Source organism: Nipponia nippon, unplaced genomic scaffold, assembly GCF_047370975.1.
Source record: "Nipponia nippon isolate SJK-2023a ecotype South Korea unplaced genomic scaffold, ASM4737097v1 scaffold_34, whole genome shotgun sequence".
Lineage (NCBI taxonomy): Eukaryota > Metazoa > Chordata > Aves > Pelecaniformes > Threskiornithidae > Nipponia > Nipponia nippon.
The window spans coordinates 1,556,198-1,582,966 of record NW_028262352.1 but is presented as its reverse complement, the minus strand read 5'-3'; the positions used below and the strand labels follow the sequence as shown (position 1 = coordinate 1,582,966).

The 26,769-nt window shown below is 45.4% G+C and overlaps 1 protein-coding gene across 1 annotated transcript in view; it reads left to right on the top strand.

Moving 5' to 3' along the window:
• Window positions 1-26,769, top strand: part of LOC104020097 (small conductance calcium-activated potassium channel protein 2-like) — a 143,768-nt gene that overhangs the window by 30,857 nt on the left and 86,142 nt on the right. The window contains exon 4 of the mRNA XM_087770871.1: window positions 24,909-25,050. Within this exon, the coding sequence (XP_087626997.1) occupies window positions 24,909-25,050 (142 nt within the window). The remainder of the gene's footprint in view (window positions 1-24,908; window positions 25,051-26,769) is intronic.

Here is a 26,769-nt window from a genome sequence, read left to right as displayed (position 1 = left end):
TGCCGTATCGATATAACAATCATAATCTAGACTTGAAAACACATAAAAGAATATGAGTCACTCTAGTTCTCGGAGGAAGCAGATGACGGTGGAGGCGTCCCTGGCCACCGGGAGGTCACAGGTCTCACTGTCCAGCAGCAGTTCCAGTCCAAGTTCCCACTTAGGACCTGTAACTGCTTGATTTTATAGACAGTGCTCTGTGTGCTGCTATGCTTCCCTGTTCTGTGACAGGGTCATCACCACCACCTGGTTGGCCAGGTGCCTGGGACCTTCAAGGCCAGTAAGGAGGGGAGTAGTCGGCCTGGCGCACAGGAATCTTGAGGCCGACAGGGAGGGGAAGAAGAAGAAATCTGATTTGTCTACTTGGTTCACAGGACCTTCAGGGCCTGATAATGAGGGGAAAGGGGACTGATATGTGACCCGCTTGGTCACAGAATGGATGTTTGCCTTATAAAATGGTGTTAGTTATCTGCTAACCACATCACCAGGGGTCAGGAGCAGGGGGTACTGGTCACACCAACAGAGGGGGTCCAGAGGAGGCTCGAAAGTGCAGGAAATGTGGTTATTCTGTACACTTACATTATGCTTTCTTATTCTTTGGGGAAGATATTCAGGAAATGTGGGCCATCCTTTGCAGAAGGCTTTGTGACTGTACTACAGCTCTGTTCCTACTTCTGTTTGATCACAGCTCCTAAACCTAAAGCAGAAATTAACTGGAGCTGAGCGGAGTGGAAAAGTAAGACTTTGGATCCTAATACATTTTTAAGGGATTTCTGATCAATGTAGTTGGAAGTCTTTGTGCTCTTCTCCCTTGAGGGAATCACGACTCAGTTTCTTGAACTCAAAAGTTACAATCTAGAGAAGCCTAAGACTATTTTTCCAGTAATTTGACCTTTACTCACATCTTTTCTTGAGTTCTATACCAGGTAACATTCAAATATAGTTCTACTATCAGAGGAAAATTCTGTCTTAAATTTGTCTTGTCTATCCATTATTGTAATGAATGTTTTGTAGCTCCAGAAATACTACGTATGTATAAAGTGGTCCCAACTCTACTAGAGGGACACACATCTTCAGTTCTGTGTCTAATCCTCTTCTTCCTCTCCCAAACAAAACTTATTCTGCAGTGTATCTATGACTTGTTTTTTCTTTAATGTTATGGATTTTTGCTAATGGAATAAGGTGTCTTTGACCTATAAGCTGGTGGTCATCGCTCATTTAAAATGAGAGACAAAGAATGAAAAATGGGTTCTTTTTATTATCCTTTGTGGTGCTTTCAAATTATAATCTCGGGGACTTTTATGAAGCAGGACAGATGAAACAGTCAAGATACCAGAAGAAGCTGTAGCTCTGTGATCACATTTGTATGCGGAGCTTTACGTGTGTCTTTTGATTCAGTATATGTAAAGTCTTGCAGAAGGCCAGTTCTGTCAAGCAAGTGAAAGGAGGAGAATTAATAGGCCCCTAAGGGCAGCATTATTCTCTCTAAATAATTCTCATAATAATTGTCATTAAAATAAGAATGATCCCTATAGGGTTGATTGATCCTTAAGAGTTATGCTGTCCCAAAAGCAAACAGCAAATAAACTTGAAACTGCAAAATTAGCAAAATCAAAAAGCCCCATTTTATCCTTTTTTTTTTTAATGAGAAAGTAAGGGGAAGAAAGTAGAAGAGTCAGACTCCATATAATCTCATACTTCCAGTGCTACAGAGTTTGATGATAACATGTCAAGACCTAAACAGAGCATCTGGCACTTTTAACATAAAATGGTGAAAGTGTCTTAAGTATTTTTTTCCAGGTGTATTTGGCTGGGCAATACTTCTGTCTTCAAATATGATACTGCAGAGGTCCATATAAGCAAATGAGAATGATATTCTTTAATTACCATGACCACAGTTAAGTACTACAGCTGTATTATGTTTCTGATAGCCTGACTGAAACTATGGTATTCTCTCAACTTGTATTCGCCATGAGAGACTTGAGACAGAAGTCTCTTAACATAGTTTATCAGTATACCCATTCACTCCAGTATAAAGCATACAGAGAGAAACAAAAATTTGTCTTATGCACAGATAACCTTTTTTGTTCTCTAGCAAATAAGCATCTCCAGGTTATTCATTATTCATTTAGTTAAGGTTGTTTGTGACAAGTTTAATTTCTGAAATCTGGGAATTTGGAACACTAAAATCTCCAATCTGAATGGGTCAAATGTGATGATTATCATCTGCTGTCTTTCAAGTGTAACTCCAAGGTGTATTGGCAGGCATGTAAGTGCTAAGAGGAAAGCAAACCCGGCCATTTTATCTTTGTTTCTTAGCAAGATATACTAACCAACAGGAGAAATTAATAGTTTGCCTATTTCAGCTGTATACTGAACTAAATTCTTCTCTGGTATAGGTCAGGTACCATATACAGTACTTTTTGAGAAGATTCTATATGTTAATGTGGCTGTAAAATGACTAATACTACTAGGTTTTGGGTTTTTTTTTTTTAGATTCATACCATCACAGAAATTCACCTTGAAGTATTTTTCTAGCCTTCTCATTAGTGTGATGAAAAGAACAGAATCAAAAAAGGGAGAACACTTTTTTAAAAAAATATTGACAGCCTCACGCTAATGTTTAATGCATAAAAATGCTTTCTTTGCTTCATTTGCTTTATAGAAAATATATAGTTACGTTTTTATACTTCCTTATATTTCATAAAATTAAATGAACCAATAGTCCCCAATACATTAGTAACAGATTGTTAATGAAATCTGGCATAACTTTTGGATGACTCTCAAGTACATACTTCATGTTTGGAATTGTCTTTATAAATATTCAGTTAAATATGTCTAGTTTCAAGCAGTGTGACTTATGGAAGCATTAAACTAAATATAACCTTTCATCTTTTCATAAAAGACATTAAAATATATTCAAGGAGCAAGTATAGTTTGCATTGATTTAAGATAAATACATGGCTCTAGCATTGCCCATGATATGGGGCATGAGCCTAGTCCAAAATCTGAGGCAGTCAATGAAATTGTTTCCACTGACCACAGGCTTTGGCTCAGACCCAAAGTTAGCTAAAAGTAATTCTGCCTAGATTTTGTAAAATGGTTTCTTCCACAGTGCTGTACTATATAGGGTATAGTTTTATTCTCCTGTGTTTCTAGAACATACATTTTGATGAATCTGTAGATTATTTTGGTTTTTAACTCTAAGGAAAATTATATTGGCTTGGCCTTTGTATTGTCATCTGTTTCCAGTGTGCTTTTCATTAGAAAACATGTTCATGTTGGTAAAATTTGTAAGGGTATGTGCATGAGAGAGCATCTGCTCCCTTAAGGTTATCTGACCAAGGACCTTGTGAAATGGGATGACAAGGAAAAGGGGGAAGCAATACATATAGATGCACAAAGCTGAGTGACAAACTTTAACAGAGACAAGAACCAAACCTGCTCAGTTACACTAATTGATAAGGGCATGTGGAGTGTGAGAATGTTCATTTCAGTAAGATTATCTGATTGAGGTCTTTTTATCAAATGGGATGGTAAGGAAAAGGGAGAGGCACAGACCTGACAGACAAACATAATGGGGACAAAGAGGAGAAAACAACCTTTTCAGTCACACTAACTGATGGGCTATCAAGAAACTGCAGGCATCACTTCAAAGAGGGCCAACCTGGACTTTGCAGCTGATAAGGATGCAAACCTCTGGGTCCTGGATATTGGGGGCGGGGCGCGGGGGGGGGGATGTCAGTGGAACTATGCAAACTGATGAAGGAATATGCAGGGAAAAGGAATCGAGGAGGAACAGCGGAGGGATAGACAGAAAGGGGAATAAAAGGGGCCTGTCACATGTAAACTGTGGTGGGTCAGTATGCTTGTCTGACTGAGCCATGTGCTTGATCACTGCAGTCTGTCCTATCTTATTAAATCCTTTCTTAACTATCTTTCTGTGTAATCTCACTCTCTATCCCGTGTGTGTGAGTGCTGTAAGGATGAGGTGCTAGCTAATGGTGAGACCAGCATGAGTGGATTTGGGGCCAGCAACTGGAGTCAGACCAGAGGTGTAGGCGCCTCCAGGCCTGTGGTGCCAGCTCATGCCAGGGTCTCGGCTTTAGTACTTGGAGGGGCTATAACTCTTAGGAGGAAAGGTAGTCTTAAGTACATAATGATTAGTTCTGTTTCTAATTTCTAAAGCTTCTATTTCTGAACTTTTTCTTCAGCAAATTACATCAGATTCTATAGAATCATAGAATGCTTTGGGATGGAAGGGACCTTTAAAGGTCATCTAGTCCAACCCCTGCAATCGGCAGGGACATCTTCAACTAGATCAGGTTGCTCAGAGCCCCATCTACCCTGTCCTTGAATTTTTCCAAGGATGGGGCATCTACCACCTCTCTGGGCAACCCGTTCCAGTGTTTCACCACCCTCATCGTGAAAAATTTTTTCCTTGTGTTCAGTCTGAATCTACCCTCTTTTCGTTTAAAACCATTACCCCTTGTCCTATCGCTACAGGCTCTACTAAAAAGTCTGTCCCCATCTTTCTTAGAAGTCCCCTTTAAGTATTGAAAGGCCGCAATAAGGTCTTCCTGCAGCCTTCTCTTCTCCAGGCTGAACCACCCCAGCTCTTTCAGCCTTTCCTCATAGCAGAGGTGTTCCAGCCCTCTGATCATTTTTGTGGCCCTCCTCTGGACCAGCTCCAACAAGTCCATGTCCTTCCTGTGCTGAGGACTCCAGAGCTGGACGCAGTACTCCAGGTGGGGTCTCACCAGGGCAGAGTAGAGGGGGAGAATCACCTCCCTCGACCTGCTGGCCACGCTTCTTTTGATGCAGCCGAGGATAAGGTTGGCTTTCTGGGCTGCAAGCACACATTGCTAGCTCATGTCCAGCTTTTCATCTACCAGTACTCCCAAATCCTTCTCCTCAGGGCTGCTCTCAATCACTTCATCCCCCAGCCTGTATGGATACCGGGGATTGCCCCGACCCAGGTGCAGGACCTTGCACTTGGCCTTGTTGCACCTCATGAGGTTCACACAGGCCCACCTCTCCAGCTTGTCCAGGTCCCTTTGGATGGCATCCCGTTCCTCAGGCATGTCAACTGCACTGCTCAGCTTGGTGTCATGTTACAAAAATATTCCGTGGACAGTGGGTAACTCTAGGTTTGCTTTATTTTTAGGCAACGATATATCGATGGACCACCTCCGCAGAGAGTGGTCGATCAAACTATTTTACTCCATGCTTATATACCTTGTCTTTTACCATTATCTCATATAGATTACATAATATGTGTGTCTGTTCTGAACAGTCAGAAATTTCCAGGGTGTTCAGGGCATTTAGAACGTCTCGATTTGTTCCTGTTCCAAAGTCCCACTTCTTCTCTTTTCTTCTTGTTTTCCTTCTTTCAGGTTGGCTTGTCACAAAGGTCATCTCGGCCAAATTTCTTATTTGATCCTCGCGGTTCCTTCACTTCGTCTCGATTTCCACGTATACCTAAGTTATTTCTAATTCTTATCCCTATGTACTTAAAGGTGAATAATTATCTACATTTCAATCAACCTTTTTACTTATTCTCTAATTTCGATTTAGGTAGGCAGATTTTAGCCTGCCTCTGGGTTGGGGCTGTATAGGGACAAATGAACAGTCTTGCATGAATTTAATATAATGATTGATGTTGAACATCTGCAAGCATACAACCCATGTAATTTATATTCTACATTGTTCTTCTTAACATAATAGCTTAAAGATTAAAACTTATTATGCATTTAACTCATTGTTAACATTCATCTGCAAACTTGCTGAGGGTGCACTCGATCCCGCTATGTCACTGATGAAGATATTCAACAGCACTGGCCCCAGTACGGACCCCTGAGGGACACCACTTGTCACTGATCTCCATCTGGACATTGATCCGTTGACCACTACCCTCTGGATGCAACCATCCAGCCAATTCCTCATCCACCGAACAGTCCACCCATCAAATCCATATCCTTCCAGTTTAGAGAGAAAGATATTGTGGGGGACCGTGTCAAAGGCCTTACAGAAGTCCAGATAGATGACACCCGCAGCTCTTCCCTTGTCCACTGATGCAGTCACTCCATCATAGAAGGCCACTAGGTTGGTCAGGCAAGACTTGCCCTTGGTGAAGGCATGCTGGCTGTCCCGAATCACCTCCCTGTCCTCCATGTGCCTTAGCATAGCTTCTAGGAGGATCTGTTCCGTGATCTTCCCAGGCACAGAGGTGAGGCTGAAAGGTAATTTAGATGTCATAAAATCATAGAATCGTTAAGGTTGGAAAAGACCCTTAAGATCATCGAGTCCAACCGTTAACCTATCACTGCCAAGTCCACCACTAAACTATGTCCTCAAGCACCACGTCTACACATCTTTTAAATACCTGCAGGGATGGAGACTCAACCACTTCCCTGGGCAGCCTGTTCCAGTGCCTGACTACCCTTTCAGTGAAGAAGTTTTTCCTAATATCCAACCTAAACCTCCCCTGGTGCAACTTGAGGCCGTTTCCTCTTGTCCTATCGCTTGTTACTTGGGAGAAGAGGCCAACACCCACCTCACTACAACCTCCTTTCAGGTAGTTGTAGAGAGCAATAAGGTCTCCCCTCAGCCTCCTCTTCTCCACACTAAACAACCCCAGCTCCCTCAGCCGCTCCTCATAAGACTTGTGCTGTAGACCCTTCACCAGCTTCGTTGCCCTTCTTTGGAAACGCTCTAGTACCTCAATGTCCTTCTTGTAGTGAGGGGCCCAAAAATGAACACAGGACTCAAGGTGCGGCCTCACCAGTGCCAAGTACAGGGGGACAATCACTTCCCTAGTCCTGCTGGCCACACTATTCCTGATACAAGCCAGGATGCCATTGGCCTTCCTGGCCACCTGAGCACACTGCTGGCTCATGTTCAGGCGGCTGTCAACCAACACCCCCAGGTCCTTTTCCGCCAGGCAGCTCTCCAGCCACTCTTCCCCAGGCCTGTAGAGTTGCATGGGGTTGTTGTGACCCAAGTGCAGGACCCGGCACTTAGCCACTTGTGACTGGCTGCCAACTGGATTTGACTCCATTCACCACCACTCTCTGGGCTCGGCCGTCCAGCCAGTTTTTTACCCAGCAGAGAGTGCACTTATCCAAGCCATGAGCAGCCAGTTTCTCCAGGAGAATGCTGTGGGAGACAGTGTCAAAGGCCTTACTAAAGTCCAAGCAGACAACATCCACAGCCTTCCCCTCATCCACTAAGCGGGTCACCTTGTCATAGAAGGAGACCAGGTTAGTGAAGCAGGATCTTCCCTTCATGAACCCATGCTCGCTGAGCCTGATCCCTCGGTTGTCCAACACGTGCCGCATAATGGCACTCAGGATGATCTGCTCCATGACCTTTCCCGGCACCAAGGTCAGGCTGACAGTCCTGTACTTCCCGGGATCCTCCTTCCGACCCTTCTTGTAGAGGGGTGTCACATTAGCTAACTTCCAGTCAGCTGGGACCTTCCCGGTTGAGCAGGACTGCTGATAAATGATGGAGAGTGGCTTGGTGAGCTCCTCCGCCATCTCCCTCAGTATCCTCAGGTGGATCCCATCTGGCCCCATGGACTTGTGAACATCCAGGTGGAGGAGCAGGTCGGTGACTGTTACCTCTTCGACAACCGGGGCTTCATCCTGCATCCTATCTCCATCTCCCAGGTGGTAAACTCTCCTTTTTTTTCCCGAGTTCCAGCCAAAGCTCTCTGTTCAGCCAGGCCAGTCTTCTCCCCCACCTGCTCGACTTACGGCACGTGGGGACAGCTTGCTCCTGTGCCTTTAAGGCTTCCTTCCCGAATAACATCCAGCCTTCCTGGACTCCTTTGCCCTTCAGGACTGCCTCCCAAGGGACTCTGTTAACCAGACTCCTAAACAATCCAAAGCCTGCCTTTCTAAAGGCCAGGGTAGCGGTTTTGCTGACCCCCCCTCCTTACTTCTCCAAGAATTGAAAACTCTATCATTTCATGGTCACTGAGCCCAAGACAGCCTCCGACCACCACATCACCCCACCAGGCCTTCTCAGTTCATAAACAGCAGGTCCAGCAGGGCACCTCCCTGGTTGGCTCGCTTACCAGCTGCATCAGGAAGTTATCTTCCACACACTCCAGGAACCTCCTAGACTGCTTTCTCTCTGCTGTGTTGTATTTCCAGCAGATATCTGGTAAGTTGAAGTCTCCCACAAGAACAAGGCCTAGGGATTGTGAGACTTCAGCCAACCGCTTGTGGAATACTTCGTCTGTTTCCTCATCCTGGTTGGGTGGTCTATAACAGACTCCCACCAGGATATCTGCCTTATTAGCCTTCCCCCTGATCTTTACCCATAAGCACTCAACCTTATCATTACCGGCGTTGAGCTCTAGACAATCAAAACACTCTCTAACGTACAGGGCTACCCCTCCACCTCTCCTTCCTTGCCTATCCCTTCTGAAGAGCTTGTAGCCATCCATTGCAGCACTCCAGTTGTGTGAGTCATCCCACCATGTTTCCGTGATGGCGACCACATCATAGTTTTCCTGCCGCGCAATGGCTTCCAGCTCCTCCTGTTTATTGCCCATGCTGCGTGCATTGGTGTAAATGCACTTCAGTTGGGCTATAGATCTCTTCTCCAACACAGGCATGCCACCCCTAGGCTCATCCCTAGCAAGCCTGGTTTCATCCCCTTCCCCCTTCGCATCTAGTTTAAAGCTCTCTCAATGAAGCCTGCTAACTCCTGAGCCAGAATCCTTTTCCCCCTTTGCGACAGGTGAACCCCATCTGTCTCCAGCAGGCCTGGTGCCATGTAAACTGCCCCATGATTGAAAAAACCCAAAATTCCACTGCTGGCACCAGCCTCTGAGCCACGTGTTAATGAGATGGGTCTTCCTGTTCCTTTCCATATGCCTCCCACCTACTGACGGGATGGAGGAAAACACTGTCTGCGCTCCTGATCCTTCAAGTAATCGCCCCAGTTCTCTGAAGTCCCTTTTGATCGTCTTTGTGCCTCTATCAGCTACCTCATCACTGCCAACCTGAACAACCAATAGCGGATAATAATCGGATGATTTTACCAGCCTAGGGAGCTTCCTGGTAATGTCTCTTATCCTTGCCCCAGGGAGGCAGCAGACTTCCCTATGGGATGGGTCCGGTCGGCATATCAGGCCCTCTGTTCCCCTCAGAAGGGAGTCGCCTATGACAATTACCCTTCTTTTTTTCTTACCAGTGGCCATTGTAATGCGTGAGGCTGACTGGCTCCCCTTAGTCAACCCCTTGGATGGATCACTGTCCGTATCTTCATCCTCCTGGCCCTCGAGTTCCAGAGCCTCATAACTATTGTGTAAGGGCACCTGGGGGGGGGGGGGGGGCGAGGTCGGCCGGGAAAGGGTTCGTCTGCTGCGCCGAGCAGGGATCTGCATCCATCCTCCTCCATCTCTTGGGTCCCCTCCTTCTGCCTGGTGGCAAGCGGGTAGGGGAGCCTCTCCTTCTCTTGATGCTTCCATCTGGCTTGCTCGTCTCAGGGATGGTAGGGAGTGGCTTCACCAGTCCATTTCCCTCTCGCACTCCCTGATACTCCTCAGTCTTGCTACTTCTTCTTTCAGCTCTGCCACCATGCTGAGCAGATCCTCCACCTGCTTGCACCTCACGCAGGTGTTGTCTCGGCAGCCCTCCATCACCAGAGCAAGGCTCTGGCACTCCCTGCAGCCAGAGACCTGTGTGGCTGCATGTTTTAGTGGGAGGTCTGTCTGCGTCGCCACATCCCTTCTGGTGATGGCTCTTGCCTGAGTGGAAACCATGGCTAAGTCTCTTCCGGGAGGGCATAGACCACAAGGAGAGCTCGCCAGCTGCCTGCTCGCTCTGCCTGCGCAAACTGCCACGCCACGCCCTTTCTGACGTGCCACGCCCTGTTTGCCCATCCTGTTCGCCGCTCTCCTGGTCGCTCGCACTCCCTAGGGACCCGTTTAAATCTCCCGCGGTTGTCCCAGCAACGCCCAAGCCCCGTCTGCCTCGCTCGCGAGAGCAGCCGGTTTTTCTTTGGCGCGAGGGCCCCACCAGGCTCTTTATCGGGTTCCCCGGCACAGGAAACCCCCTTTTCCACCCCAATCTAGCGCCCAGTCGCAGGACTTACCGCTGCTGCCGCTGCGTGCCCGAAAGCCGTGCCTTTTAGGCAATATCTCTGTCTGCTGTGTTGGAGAGTCATGCTCTCTCCTTTTTTAATTCAGTTTAAAGTTGAAATAGCTTCAAAAAAGTCTGAGATGATTTCACAACCTGTATCCTAACTGCTAGGACAGTAAGATGGAGATGTTGAGCTGAATCAGCTTTGTGTTTGAGAAGAGACTTAAAACAAGTTTGCTATCCATGGTGAATGATCCGATTGTTGAGCTGCTAGAAGAAAAAAAAGGTATCAACAGCTCATTTTCCTGTGTGTTGTGGGAAGCCTGATCAGTTAGTTTTTCTCTATGAATTTTTCCATCCATTTTGATTGGTTTATGGATACTGAGGCATTTGAAAGGCTATTTTGGTGCTTTGGGCAATGCCATTATTTTTGGCCAAGTGAAGAATTTTTTTGTTATGCAACTTTTGGATGTCTAATTTAAGAAACATAGATTCTTATTTTTAAACATACTTGTCATTACAGAGAACTCTGAGTTCATTGGTTTTTAGTTGAAGCTTTGAGGAGCCAGGTCTTTGGCAAATCAAACTCTGAAGTATGGATATGAAAGCTTAGAATGTGAAGACAACAAAAAAAAAAAAAAGAAAAAAAGCTGTAACACATGTGGTTAATTTCATGCAGCAAGTCTATCAGAGCGCTATGAAAAACTGAAATCTGATTTTTCATTTCCAAAAAATGAGGCAGGAAACTGTATGAAATAAAGTATTTTGTGCTACTGTTGTCCATCCCTGGTGCAGAGCTGTACTTTGCACTGAAAAATTTAATAGCGTGGTTTTCGGAAGGGTAAAAAGTAGCATATGATCATGGAGTTAGTGCATCATAATACATGTGCCCAAAGAGGAGGAATTATGGTTGCTCCAGTCCTTACTGTTAGTTTTGGGGCCTATTGACGCTTTTGCTCAAACAACTGAAAACAATCACTAGAGTCTGAATTTGCCAGACCAGAGTGGTATAGAGCACTGTATTGGGTTTATGTGGCAAGGCTTTAGTAGCGGGGGTGGGGAGCTGCAGGGGTGGCTTCTGTGAGAAGACACCGGAAGCTGCCCCCATGTTGGACAGAGCCAGTTCCAGACAGCTCCAAAACGGACCCACTGCTGGCCAAAGCTGAGCCAATCAGTGACGTTGGTAGCACCTCTGTGATGAAATATTTAAGAAAGGGTAAAAAAAAGCTGCACAACAGCAGCTGGGAGAGAGGAGTGAGAAAAAATGTGAGAGAAACAGCCCTGTAGGCACCAAGGTTGGTGAAGAAGGAGGGGAGGAGGTGCTCCAGGCGCCAGAGCAGAGGTTCCCCTGCAGCCCGTGGAGAAGACCATGGTGACACAGGTTGTCCCCCTGCAGCCCACGGAGGTCCATGGTGGAGCAGATATCCACCCTGCACCCCGTGGAGGACCCCACGCCGGAGCAGGTGGATGTGCCCTGAAGGAAGCTGTTACCTCGTGGAGACCCTATGCCGGAGAGGGCTCCTGGCAGGAACAGCAGCCTGTGGAAAGGAGCCCACGCAGGAGCAGGTTTTCTGGCAGGACCTGTGGCCCTGTGGGGGACCCACGCTGGAGTAGTGTTTTCCTGAAGGACTGTCTCCCATGGGAGGGACCCCACACTGGAGCAGGGGAAGAGCATGAGGAGGAAGGAGTGACAGAGATAAAGTGTTATGGACTGACCGCAACCCCTATTCCCCATCCTCCCTGCACCGCTTGGTGGGTTAGGAAGGTAGAGGAGTTAGTTAGGAGTAAAGTTGAGCCTGGGAAGAAGGGAGGGGTGGGGGGAAGGTGTGTTTAGTTTTGTCTTTGTTTCTCACTATTCTACTGTATTTTTAATTGGCAATAAATTAAATTAATCTTCCTCAAGTTGAGTCTGTTTTGTCCGTGACGATAATTGGTAAGTAATCTCCCTGTCCTTATCTCAGCCCACGAGCTTTTTGTCTTATTTTCTCTCCCATGTCCTGCTGAGGCAGGGGAGTGATAGAGCGGTTTGGTAGGCACCTGGTGGCCAGCCAAGGTCAACCCAGCACAAGCATGTTTAGTTACTCTGTACAGTCTGGACATCTTTATAGGAGTTGGGAAAGGCTAGGCAATTGGGTTTTTAAAATCTAGGGCAACTCTATGGAACATATGACAACTGTTTCTTTTTTTATTGGACACAAAGAATAACACCAAATATAAATTAATTTCAACAGAGCTGGTAAAATCTGCATCCCTGAGCCTGGTCCATAGCTTCCTTATGGAAGCTAGATCTACCAGAAAAAACCCATTGTCTGAATAGAAAAAAAAATTAGTCCAAATAATTAACATTTGTCAAAGTTTTGCACAAAGGATAATTAATACGTTTTCTTAAATGGGAAAAATCAGTCATGTAACCTTAATGACGCTGTTATTATTAGTCCCAGCTATAGTCTCCGAGAGAGAGAAAGAGATATTCTTACTGGCTTTACTTTGTTTTCTATTATTTCTCTTGTGTGTTTTTTATTTAAATGAGTCATGTTTAGCAACAATTATTTTGATCCTTTTTCTTTCCTGCTGATTTACAGGGTAAGAGAATGTTCATTTGGTGATTTGAACAACAGCTGTGAAGAATATTTTGAGATTTTTTTTTTCTGGGTTTGAGGGTTCTGGTTTTGTTATTTTTTTCCTCTTTGAGACAGTTTGTATAAAATTCCCAGAAATTACTTTAAGTAAAAAGCAATATAAGGTAAATAAGCTCCACGAAGAACATAATTGTTCTGAAGCTCTCAGGTCTTAATACACGGAACAGAAAACCTTTTGGACTTGAAAAACTGGCTTCTTCCTTCTTACTCATTTGTCCATCTCACTAGGAAAAACACCTTCCTCTGCCATTTTTTGTATACATATTCCCTTTAAGGACAGGTTATATAATTCATTTTTCTCTTTTGTGCCTGCCAAGTTATGAAAACAGATATTTCTCCTCTTGAATCAAGTCCTCAGTGACCTGGTCCCAAAAGCCATTTTCATTGTGCTGGCTGTGCCAGAATCTGTGTGCAGAGTGAGGACCTTGAGGCTTCTACCTGACTGCCTGTGAGGGTTTCCATTAGCACGGGTGTGTGCGTGTGGGTGTGAGTGCGTGCATGTGCATGTGTTGGTGGCATAGGCCTGGCTCTTGCTCTGTTGTGGGGGTGGGATGTGACCAGGGCTCAGGCTCAGATTCAGAAACTCAGAAGTGCATTCTGGCTCCCAAGTCTAGACATAGAGTTGTATCCAGTCATGGGCCTACGCTGGTTGTTCCTGCTTGCTTAGTCCAGCTTCCTCTTTTACCACTTTGAAGGACTCATGCCTTTCAGGCTTTGTCTGCAGTGCTGGATTTTAAAGATGATACTTGACATGTTGCTGCCCTGCCTCTCAGCATGTATGGGCAGGTATAACTGTGCAACTAACTCCTGCTTTTAAAGACAGAGGTTTATATCATTCATTTTTATCATTATTTCTGCTTTAAATCAGATGTGAGTCACAAACATATTAACAGATCTGTCATAGCTGCCTATAGGCAAAAATTCATCCTAATCCCTGAAATTTAGTATTTGCCTTGTGCTATGAAACCTTAAGATTAATCTTTTACACATTTTTATCTTGCTACTGCAACCTTGGTTGTTCTTGTTATGCATATAACTCAATTCAGTTTTGAATCCTCCTAAAATCTAGGTCTCCTGTGATAGTGTCAGGAAATACTGTATGTTAATAATGGTGCTTCCTTTTATCCATATTTAACTTGCTTCTTTCTTTTTCATTGGATCAGTCATATCAAATGCAATGTGTATGAATTCTGTTTTCCAAATCATACATAGTTTTAATGAAAAAGGTCTTTTCAATAGCTTGGATCAAAGAAAAAAATAATGAACTGTTTAAAATCTTGAAGTCAGTTTTATTCCTGTATAACTATTTTATTGTTACCCAAGTAGTTTATCCTTAAATAATGCTTTCTTCTCCTTTCCTCTAGGATTGCTAATTATAAGATTAATTGGGTAATTGAACATGCAGTATTATACAACCTATATACTGTAACAGAACTGTGTTCTTGGTGTGTTTCCTTCTTTGTGATTTGAGGCAGAAGAGATGAAGTACAAATTTGTTTTTCTTGACTTGCTGAGCATGATGTCATACAGTATGGAATATCCCTTTGGTCATTTTGGGTCAGCTGTCCTGGCTATGTCCCCTCCCAACCTCTTGCCCACCCCCAGCCTACTGGCCTTTGGGGGTGGGGATTTTGGAGAGACAGCCTTGATGCTGTGGGAGCACTCCTCAGCAGTAGCCAAAATACTGGTGTGTTATCAACACCTTTCCAACTACAAATACAAAGCACAGCACTATGAGGGCTCCTATGGGGAAAGTTAACTCTATCCCAGCCAGACCCAGTACAACAGTCAATGACTTGGGCCACATCTGTCAAGATGGGTGCACAGGACAGGAGAAGCAGCATGTTGGACTGTTGGGCACCAAGACTGGCTTGGTTTGGGTCACTCCCGCACTCACCTGGTTCCTTGTGAGGCTCATTCTTTGCTGGTTCAGGTGGTTCCTGATGTAGTACTTCCTATAACATACGACTCAAATAAAGGATTATTTTCCCCTGAGGTTAAATCTCCCTGAGGTACACGTGGGGTCTCCCCATCCTTCCGCATTACCCACCAAATACACACGCGTCCTTGAGTGAAAGCAATCCCATGAATGGGCTTGCCTTTTCCCAAGGGAGGAGCAGCCCATACTGTCTTTCCCAACCACTTCCCTACATGCACTACGGGGACCTTATCTCCTCCCACAGTATGTAGGGGCTTTGTTTGGGCAGGACCAGGGTGGTTAGCAGATCCTTTGATGTTAACCAGACAAGTGGCTTCTTCTAAATTTACACCCCAGTGCTTCCATGCCCCCAGTGCCCAATGCTCTCAGCAGAGTCTTTAACAGTCCATTATATTGTACAATCTTTCCAGAGGCTTGTGGATGATAAGGGATATGATACACCCAGTCAGTGTTTCTTGGCCCAGGAGTCTGTGAGGTTATTTCAGAAATGAGTTCTGTTGTCTGATTCAGTTCTTTCTGGGGTACTGTGTTGTCACAGAACTTGTCTTTCCAGGCCCAGGCTGGTGTTTCAATTGGTGGCATGGTTCACAGGGTATTTCTAGCCACCCGGTAGTTGCTTCCACCATGGTGAGCATGTGGCACTTGCCTTAGCAAGTTTGTGCCAGTGGTCCAATATAATTGATCTGCCAGGCCTCCCCATATTGATATCCCAGTCACCATCCTCTATTCCAGGGATACTTCACTTGTGTGGCTCGCTTGATTGCGGCACATGTTTAACATTCATGGGTGACCTGTGTGATGGCCTTCATGGTCAGGTCTACCCCCCTCAATCACGAGCCCGTATGTTGCATTTCTCCCTAGATGTCCCAATGTTTTATGGGCCCACAGAGCTACGAGTAGCTCACCCTTACGTTCCCAGTCCAGGTCTGCCTGAGCCACTTCATTTCTTGCACCCTGGACTACCTGCTCAGTGTTTTGATGTTCTTCAGTGGCATAGCTCTTGGGCATGTTAGCATCTATGTGATGTATCTTTACCTTACAGCAGTGTTTTCTACCCATGTAGTGATGTCTTGCCACAATACAGCAGCCCAAATGGGTTTACCTCTGTGCTGCCAGTTGGTCTGTTTCCATTGCTGTAGCCACCCCCCACAGGGCATTTGCCACCATCCATGAGTCAGTATAGAGATAGAGTACTGGCCACTTTTCTTCTTCAGCAATCGATGGCTTTCACTTCTGCAAACTGACTCGATTCGCCTTTTCATTTGATGGTTTCTGCTACTCGTTGTGTCGGCCTCCTCCTTCCTTTAAACATCCAGTTCAGCACAGGCAATCGTGGTGCAAAGAGGAGCTGTGTTGCTGTACTAACTACTTCTGAAGCAATTTGAACCCCTTCATATGCTGCTAATATCTCTTTTTTTAGTCGGCATGTAGCAGGCCTCAAATCCTATACCCCCAGCTCCAAAACCATAGAGGTCAACCTCAGGTCTCTCTGGGTGCTTTCGTACTAGAGGCTCCAAGTGAAGCCATGCTCCCTGGCTGTGGTGTAGAGCACATTTTTCATATCTGGTCCTGTCTGGACTGGCCCAAGGGCTACCGCATGAACTATCTCCTGGTTAATATGTTCAAAAGCTTGTCACTGCTCAGGGCTGCAATCAAAACAGTTCTTCTTTTAGGTTATTCGACAGAGAGGGCTCACAAGCTGACTGTAACTCAGAATATAGAATCATAGAATCATAAAATCATTTAGGTCAGAAAAGACCTTTAAGATCATCAAGTCCAACCATTAACCTAGCACTGCCAAGTCCACCACTAAGCCATGTCCCTAAGCACCACATCTACACGTCTTTTAAATACCTCCAGGGATGGTGACTCAACCACTTCCCTGGGCAGCCTGGTCCAATGTCTGACTACCCTTTCAGTGAAGAAGTTTTTCCTAATATCCAACCTAAACCTCCCCTGGCGCAGCTTAAGGCCATTTCCTCTAGCCCTATCGCTTGTTACTTGGCAGAAGAGACCAACACCCACCTCACTACAACCTCCTTTCAGGTAGTTGCAGAGAGCGATAAGGTCTCCCCTCAGCCTCCTCTTCTCCACACTAAACAACCCCAGCTCCCTCAGCCGCTCCTCATAAGACTTGTTTTCTAGACCCTTCACCAGCTTCGTTGTCCTTCTTGGGACACACCCCAGCACCTCAATGTCCTTCTTGTAGTGAGGGGCCCAAAAATGAACACAGCACTCTAGGTGCGGCCTCACCAGTGCCAAGTACAGGGGCACTATCGCCTCCCTGGTCCTGCTGGCCACACTATTCCTGATACAAGCCAGAATGCTGTTGGCCTTCTTGGCCACCTGGGCACACTGCTGGCTCATGTTCAGCCAGCTGTCGACCAGCACCCCCAGGTCCTTTTCTGCCAGGCAGCTCTCCAGCCACTCTTCCCCAGGCCTGTAGCGTTGCATGGGGTTGTTGTGACCCAAGTGCAGGACCTGGCACTTAGCCTTGTTGAATCTCATACAGTTGTCCTCGGCCCATCGATCCAGCCTGTCCAGATCCTTCTGTAGAGCCTTCCTACCCTCCAGCAGATCAACACCCCTGGCCACCTTGGTGTCATCTGCAAACTTCCTGAGGCTGCACTCGATCCCCTTGTCCAGATCGTTGATAAAGATATTAAACAGAACTGGCCCCAATACTGAGCCCTGGGGAACACCACTTGTGACCAGCCGCCAACTGGATTTAACTCCATTTACCACAACTCTTTGGGCTCGGCCATCCAGCCAGTTTTTTACTCGGTGAAGAGTATACCCGGCCAAGCCATGAGCAGCCAGTTTCTCCAGGAGAATGCTGTGGGAAACAGTGTCAAAGGCCTTACTAAAGTCTAGGTAGACAACATCCACAGCCTTTCCCTCATCCACTAAGGGGGTCACCTTGTCATAGAAGGAGATCAGGTTAGTGAAGCAGGACCTGCCTTTCATAAACCCATGCTGGCTGGGCCTGATTCTGTGTTTATGATATGTGTTCTCCAGAAACCCACAACACCTAGAAAAGCTTGGGGCAGTTGATTCCAGGTGTATTGGACACCCCTCCTCATGAAAGCAAACTGTGGCCTGTATTCTGTTGCCAAAGGAATCAAGAAAAAAATGCACTGGCATATTAGTTGTAGCATACCACTTGGCAGCCTTCAACTCCAGTTGATATTGGCGTTCTAGCATGTTCGGTACGGCAACACTCAATGGTGGCATGACCTCATTCAGGCCACAATAGACCAGTGTTACCTTCCACCCTCTGTCAGACTTTTGCACTGGCCATATGGGACTATTAAAGGGTGGGTGAGTCTTGCTGATCACTCCTTGCCTCTCCAGTCGATGAATGAGCTCATGGATGGGAGCCAGGGAGTCTCAGCTGGTGCGATATTGCTGCCGGTGCACTGTCATGGTAGCAGTCGGCACCTGCTCTTCTTCAACAGGCAGACAATCCCCCAACAGAAGGATCCTCTGAGAGGCCGGGCAAGGTAGACAGCTGTTTAATCTTCTCTGTGTTCACAGTGGCTACAATAAAGGCCCACTGGTACCCTTTTGTGTCCTTGAAGTACCCTCTCCTGAGGTAGTCTATACCAAGAATACACTGGGCATCTGGGCAAGTCACAGTGGGGTGCTTTTGCCACTTGTCCCCTGTTAAGCTCACCTCAGCCTCTAGACAGACAACTGTTGGGATCCCCCTGTCACTCCAGAGATCTAGATGGGTTCCGTGCCCTTATACCCTGATGGCATTAGGATACACTGTGCACTAGTGTCCACCCAGAGCCTTATATTCCTGTGGGTCTGATGTGCCAGGCCATTGAATCCATACAGTCCAGTAAACCTGGTCATCCCTTTCCTCCACCTGGCTGAAGGCAGGGCCCCTCTATTTCTGGTCAGAGCATTCATTGCCTGTCTCCTGGAACTGTGAACCAGAAGTCCCTTTCTCAGGATCAGAAGTAGGATCAGCCCTTCCACTGTGTCTGGGGAATTGCTCTACAGCAAACGGAGCAGTCATCTTCCTAGATGGACCCTTTTTGTCTGCTGTTTTTCCTCACAGTGGGATTCTAGGTTTGAGGTAGGTGCACTGTCCCACTTCCTCATGTCCTCCTCATGGTTGCGCAGCTAGAACCACAGGGTGGCACGTGGCATGTGTACATGGTTCCCTTTCCCTTGAGCAAAGAAAGGCTGACTCCATGTGCTATGCTTGATAGCTGTGACGCTGGACTGTAGGGACAAGGAGGAAGACATATTCTCTTTGAATTGCTGGAACTGTTGAGACAGTTTCTCCACAGATGAGATGTAGGCCCATAGGGTCAGGGAGGAAGAGAGACTCTCTTTGAATTGCTGGAGCTGACAGGCCAGTTTATCCACCGTTGGTGCCTCAATGTCTGTCCAGTCCATTATCGCCAGGGTGCTGGCATACAATGTCAATATGTCCCGGTACAAACTTCCAACACATGGACCGCATGCACTGGACATCATCTAGATCTTTGGAGGCCTGGTTGTTGTCCAGGTTGCTGTAGATCACCTCTACTACCACTAAGTCCCTAAGATACTGGACACCTTCTTCAACAGCGGTCCACTTGCCTTGGTTGTTTACAAGATCTTCCTTGAGGGGATACCTTGCCTTCATGCTCGACAGGAGCTGCTTCCACAGACTGTGGATTGTTGTTCCTCTTCCAATCCCTTTGTCAGTTCCCCAGTCCCTAGAAAGGGATCCCAGCTGCTGTACTTCCCTACCCTCTGATTTCTGACTGTTGACTTCAGTATCCCAGCACTGGAGCAACGAGGTGATAATTTGCTTGCCTGGCTGGTGGCCATAATCTTTCCGCATATCTTACAGCTCACTCAGGGATAGAAATCAGGTATTTTCTGACTTGTTTTTGATTTCTGTCCCTTCCCTCTCCTGTTATTGCAGCTGCTCTGCTGCAGAACAGGCTGCTGCTTCTGATTCTTCCTCCTGCTCCTTCTCAGGAGGAGCTTCTTCCTCCCTTACTAACTGAGGTGACCTCTGCTTCCATTGTTTTTTCTTGACTACAGGAGTGACTGTTATAGTTGAGGGTTGGGTCTCTGGCTTAGCCACAGTGTCCGTTTGTATGTCCTCAGGTCCAAAGACCCTCTCGTCCCTTTGAGGTTGCTGGACACAGGCTCAGTACATGTAGGCAAGGCCCCAACACAGTGCTAGAAGTTGTGTCTCTTTGGTATAGGCAAGGCATCCTTCCTTCCAGTGGTCTGCCACTTCAACAGGATTCCATGCCTGTTTGGGTGTGAAGTCCCAGACCATCGGAGGTGAAAATCACTCTAAGCATCTGCCCAAATTCTCCCACGCACCTTGCCACCCATGACTCAACTGCCTCAGAGCACAATCCTGTGTGACATTTCCAATCAGTTAGTTAACTTTAGGAAAAGCTGAAATCAGATTTATGGCACACACCAATATGAGCATTCTGGTTATGCAGGAATGTTCAAGAAGCTGAAGGGCTATTGCAACAGGACAGGAAACATCTTCTGTGGAGAAGAAAGGGGAGGTGCCATTCTTCATTTTTCCCACCACGTGTCTCCGGGAGGAGGAGAAAGGTGTAATTGCTGATTGTCTCCATGAGACGGTTCCCAGAGTACTGGAACGGCAGCAGTGCAGGGCCCAAATTAGGCTCCAGGCCAGTGCTTTTATCATAGCTCTCCCAGGCAAAACACAACAAAGTGATAAACAGCACAGCAAACAGCAAAAGCCAAAAGCAGCCATTAACAAGCCCTGGAGTTTGATGTACAGCAAGAGAGGGAGCACTCCAAGGAGCAGGTGAGGGACCAAAGAAACCAGCACTGAGAGCAAACAAGTCAACATCATGATCAGCAACAGCATAGTCAAGATAAAACCAGTTTAATAAGTGAGAGGGAAAAAAGAAAAACAAACAAGTGATGCAAAGGCAGTCACTCACCACCTTTCACCAGCAGACCGATGCCCAGCCAGTCCCTGAGCAATGACTACTTTGGAAAGGCTCCCCCCCCCCAGTTTTATTGCTGAGCATGACTTTATATGGTATGGAATATCCCTTTGGTTAATTTGGGTGAGCTGTCCCAGCTGTGTTCCTTCCCAGCCTCTTACCCACCTCTAGCCTATTCACTGCAGGGGCAGAATGGGAAACAGAGAAGGCCTTGATGCTGTGCAAGCACTGTTCAACAATAGCTAAAGCATCTGTGTGTTAACACTTTTGGTCACAAATCAAAAACACAGCACCATATGAGCTACTATGAAGAAAATTAACTCCATCCCAGCCAGACCTAGTATAAGCTGTTGTGATTATCATTATTTGTGTCACTGTCATCCTTAGGAGCTCCAGCTGTGGACTGCTACTGCGTTGTTCTAGATGCTGTGATAACAGAAAAACGTACAAAAGCTTGTATAAAGCATGTGAGAAAGACAACATTGACACCAACAGAGAGAAGAGTACAGGCAAATAGAAAATGGAACAATTTAGTTTGGAATGATCGCTGCAGTCTTTGGCAGTCCAAGAGTTTTTAGGTTTTTGTAACCATTAAGGCATAGGCAAGCCTTTGAAGAACAGAATGAAGGTATTTTGCAGATATTTATAGGGAATATATTGCAAGTGAGAGAACAGGGAATTTCCTGAGAGTGTCTTTGTGCTCACTCGGCTTTTCTGCTCCATCATTCAGAGTGAGGTCCAGAAAGGAAGAAAACTGAAGTAATTATTTCAGTGGTGGAAAGCAGGTTGCCTGTGGCTTTATGAGCTAATTACCTAGTGGCACTCTGTGACCTACTGTGAGACAGTGATTTGGGGACTGGTTAAAATAATACCCTTGAGGATCCAACAGCACAGATAGATAACTAACCTGAGGCCTCACAGCAGCTGCACGGGTTATTTCAACCTTGAGGCTGCGGTAGCAGCCAGGTAGTCTCTGTTGCAGAGCTACTCTGTGTCTGAGAAGCAAAATTCCATCTACATTAATGTTAGGCCTTTTCCTCACAGAGTGAGTGGTAACAGCAGGTTTCATACCTAAAACATGTCCTTATGGCTTCCCAGTTGAGTTGATATATATGTAATGTGAAGACTAGATTATTCATTTAAGCTTGTTTTCTTTAAAGGAAAAAATGAACACCTTCCATTAGAATGGTAAAACTGAGACAACAAATAGCACATCAGGAAATTACATTTAGTAGTTGACTTTAACACAAAAGGGAGGTTTTCTTATTTTTAAGGTGAAGATCTTGTGATGACAAGGAATACAGTGGCATACAGTTCTATTTATCTTAAACATGCTGAAGGAGAGGGAAGATCTTAGGTTGTTTAATTCAGCATTCACATGACAGTTCATTATTAGATTATTGATTACAGACTTAAATTTAGGCCAAGGAGAGAGAGATTTGCTCTGCTCTCTGCTTGTCCACACATCCATTTCTGACTTTTGTATATGCTTCAGAGGGGAGCAACTATAGTAGACTGATGTCTTATACAACTGCAGAGGATCAACAGGACTTGTACCCCCTATGAAAAGATTCTCTTAAAAAAAAGAGGTTTCTGCTATTTTTATAGTAATAACAGAATACTAAAATATAAAATGGCATGAATATCTGTACTACTTGTGCTATTGTTGTATCTTCTGTTTCTTTACTGTTGATGTCATTGTATTTGAGTTTTATATAACCACTTATAAGTGCTTTTAAAAAGAAATAACTGTAGATTACAAAAATTACTTTATGATCAGGGATAAAAGCCCTGATGATAAACCCCACCTTTATCCTTTGTGGGATGCAGAGGGAAAAATTGCCACAAAGGATGAGGAGAAGGCTGAGGTACTTAATGCCTTCTTTGCCTCAGTCTTTAATAGTCAGACTGGTCATCCTCCGAATATTAAGGACCCTGAGCTGGGAGATGGAGATAGGATGCAGGATGAAGCCCCGGTTGTCGAAGAGGTAACAGTCACCGACCTGCTCCTCCACCTGGATGCCCACAAGTCTATGGGGCCAGATGGGATCCACCTGAGGATACTGAGGGAGCTGGCGGAGGAGCTTGCCAAGCCACTCTCCATCATTTACCAGCAGTCCTGCTCAACCGGGGAGGTCCCAGCTGACTGGAAGTTAGCTAATGTGACACCCCTCTACAAGAAGGGCCAGAAGGAGGATCCGGGGAACTACAGGCCTGTCAGCCTGACCTTGGTGCCGGGAAAGGTCATGGAGCAGATCATCCTGAGTGCCATTACACGACACGTGTTGGACAACCGAGGGATCAGGCTCAGCGAGCATGGGTTCATGAAGGGAAGATCCTGCTTCACTAACCTGGTCTCCTTCTATGACAAGGTGACCCGCTTAGTGGATGAGGGGAAGGCTGTGGATGTTGTCTACTTGGACTTTAGTAAGGCCTTTGACACTGTCTCCCACAGCATTCTCCTGGAGAAACTGGCTGCTCATGGCTTGGATAAGTGCACTCTCTGCTGGGTAAAAAACTGGCTGGACGGCCGAGCCCAGAGAGTGGTGGTGAATGGAGTTAAATCCAGTTGGCAGCCAGTCACAAGTAGCTAAGTGTCGGGTCCTGCACTTGGGTCACAACAACCCCATGCAACTCTACAGGCCTGGGGAGGAGTGGCTGGAGAGCTGCCTGGCGGAAAAGGACCTGGGGGTGTTGGTTGACAGCCGCCTGAACATGAGCCAGCAGTGTGCTCAGGTGGCCAGGAAGGCCAATGGCATCCTGGCTTGTATCAGGAATAGTGTGGCCAGCAGGAGTAGGGAAGTGATTGTCCCCTTGTACTTGGCACTGGTGAGGCCGCACCTAGAGTACTGTGTTCATTTTTGGGCCCCTCACTACAAGAAGGACATTGAGGTGCTGGAGCATGTCCAGAGGAGGGCAACGAAGCTGGTGAAGGGTCTACAGCACAAGTCTTATGAGGAGCGGCTGAGGGAGCTGGGGTTGTTTAGTGTGGAGAAGAGGAGGCTGAGGGGAGACCTTATCGCTCTCTGCAACTACCTGAAAGGAGGTTGTAGTGAGGTGCGTGTCGGTCTCTTCTCCCTAGTAACAAGCGATAGGAGGAGAGGAAACGGCCTCAAGTTGCACCAGGGGAGGTTTAGGTTGGATATTAGGAAAAACTTCTTCACCGAAAGGGTAGTCAGGCACTGGAACAGGCTGCCCAGGGAAGTGGTTGAGTCACCATCCCTGGAGGTATTTAAAAGACGTGTAGACGTGGCGCTTGAGGACATGGTTTAGTCCATTAGTTTAATCCAAAACACAGCACCATATGAGCTGCTTTGAAGAAAATTAACTCTATCCTAGTGTCCTGGTTTCAGCTGGGATAGAGTTAATTTTCTTCTTGGTAGCCGGTATGGGGCTGTGTTTTGGGTTTAGGATGAGAACAATGTCGATGATACACTGATGTTTTGTTCTTGCTAAGTAGTGCTAAGTGGCGCTCACACTGGTCAAGGACTTTTCAGCTTCCCATGCTCTGCCGGGTGCACAAGAAGCTGGGAGGGGGCACAGTCAGGACAGCTGACCCAGACTGGCCAAGGGGCTATTCCTACCACATGACGTCATGCTCAGTATATGAGCGGGGGGGAGTTGGCCAGGGGAGGGGCAACGATCGCTGCTTGGGGGACGTGCTGGGCATCAGTCGGTGGGTGGTGAGCAATTGTAGAGTGTATCGCTTGCTTTGTATTACTAGTGTACTATTATTACTTGTTTTTATTATTATTGTTATTATTACTATTACTACTGTTCTATTTTTATTTTACTTTAGTTATTAAACCGTTCTTATCTCAACCCACGAGTTTTCCCCTTTTGCCCTTCTGATTCTCTTCCCCATCCCACCGGTGGGGGAGTGAATGAGCGGCTGTGTGGTGCTTAGTTGCTAGCTGGGGTTAAACCACGACACCTAGCCAGGCCTAGTACATATATACTGACCGTAACCCCCATCCCCTCTGTGATGCTTGGGGGGACAGGTAGAAGAGTCAGGCGTGAAGGAATGAAGTTGAGCCTGGGAAATGGGGGGTTGGGGGGGAGGTGGCTTTTTTAGTTTTTATTTTTGTTTCTCATTACACAAACCTATTTTGTCTCCCCCATCTTGCTGAGCAGGGCGGTGTGAAGGGCTGGGTGGGCGTTTGGCTGTTAGCCAAGGTCAATCCACCACACACCAGTTAGTGAGATTTCTTTCTGACAGTACAAAAATTTAACAGAACTTTTCATTATAAAGAAATTGTTTTCTTTTTCTTTTCAGGTACCATGATCAACAGGATGTTACGAGCAACTTCCTTGGAGCAATGTGGTTGATTTCAATAACGTTTCTATCCATTGGATATGGTGACATGGTACCTAATACATACTGTGGGAAAGGAGTCTGTTTACTCACTGGAATCATGGTGAGTGTTTCAGAATTTATTCACCGGATATAAGATTAAGTTTGTTGGAATTAATCCCCAAACTCATTGTAGTCATAACAGAAATATTTATTTGATAACTTTTAAAGTATATAGGCTTACTTGCACCATTCCATGGTCTCTCATTCCATGGTAATGGAATGGAAGGCTTTCATCCTCTGCAGGTAGAATGAAGAGCTGCGTAATAAAATACAGAGAAACAATTCCACCCCATGCCATTCTCAGCTTCAAAATCTCAATAAAGTCTTTCATTAAATGTTAGGATATCACATCTTCTTAACTGTCTTTGGACATGTGTAATTGGACCACTTCTAATAACAAACATACAGCTCTGATATTTGCTTCTTAATTAAGTTACTTGCAGGTGTAGAATTGCAATGGTGGCTAGGCTCCTAAAGCATTTTGCTTGTGCACAGTTTTCTACATTGTTTCTTATAAGTCTAATAACATATGGTCAAGTCTAATAACATATGGTCCATAGTTTTCCATTGCTTTAAGTGAATTTATGTAGTGCAGTTTTCATTATAAGAGTTTTTGTTACCATTGATTTAATTGTTAGACCATACATATTCAGTACACATTTATTAGCTGTACTTCATAACTAATCTCAATTTTTTTTGTATTGTAGCATTTGGTCCAAGTTAGGTAGGGAGTAGGGCAATAAATTATAATGAAAATTTCTGCATATTTACAGTAAATTAGAAGTAAAAAAGCTCCTGATCCTGCCACTTTTATTTGTATCAAGCTCCTGTGTAAATTTCCCTGTGACTGAGAAGTTCAGGATGGGCATCATATATAATATATTTGACAGTAAGATCCATTGATCATAAAAGTAATGCAGCTTCAATATCTACCTTCTATTAAAACAGGTATATTGGGATTATGGCTGAAAACAAATGGTGGCAAGAAGTTTCCCTTTTTGAGCAGGTGTTTTAGTAAATCTGTTGTTTATAAAAGTATGTATTTTATGTTCAGAGAGTAAAATAGACCAATGCATTTTTGTAGTGTTGAAGACTTTTTTTCAAAATGCTTCTTTTTTATTTTTTAACATCTGACAGGTTTCAGGTCATTGACCTTTATTGAGAAAGACTTCCAGTAAATTTTGGTAGTGTCAAATGCATATCTCTTTAAATACAGAGTTTGCAATCTGGTGAAAATACAGGTGGAATGCACAGGAATGACTCAGAAGGCTTTTCTAAAGGCTGTTGACTAAACTCATATCTGCTGTCTTTTGGGGTATTTGCCTTTGTTCTTCATTCTGAGCTGGATTTTGATGCCAGATAGAATAAAAATTTGCCATAAATTCATTAGGAAAAGGAGAGAACATGCAGCATATATTGCCACAGGGATGTGCAGAACAAGTACAGAACCCTGTTATAATGCTTTGCTTCTTCCCAGACACTGTTCAGAAATAAGAAGCAAATGCTTCAAGATGCAGATATTATCCCTCCTCATTATCATCTCTGACTACATCCTTGACAACAGATCTCTTGACAACAGCTAAATTCTAGGTTAACTTGCCTTGAATATTTACTCAAAACAAATTGTTCAGCATTCTTGGCATTTTCAGCATGAAAAAAAATTACTGTAACAGAAATCTTAGAGTTTCCAAGCCCTGCAGAAGTGCAATGAAAATGTTAGTATCGATACTAATCATCCATGGGTTTCACACTGCTATTGGGTTTATATTGATGCAAATGA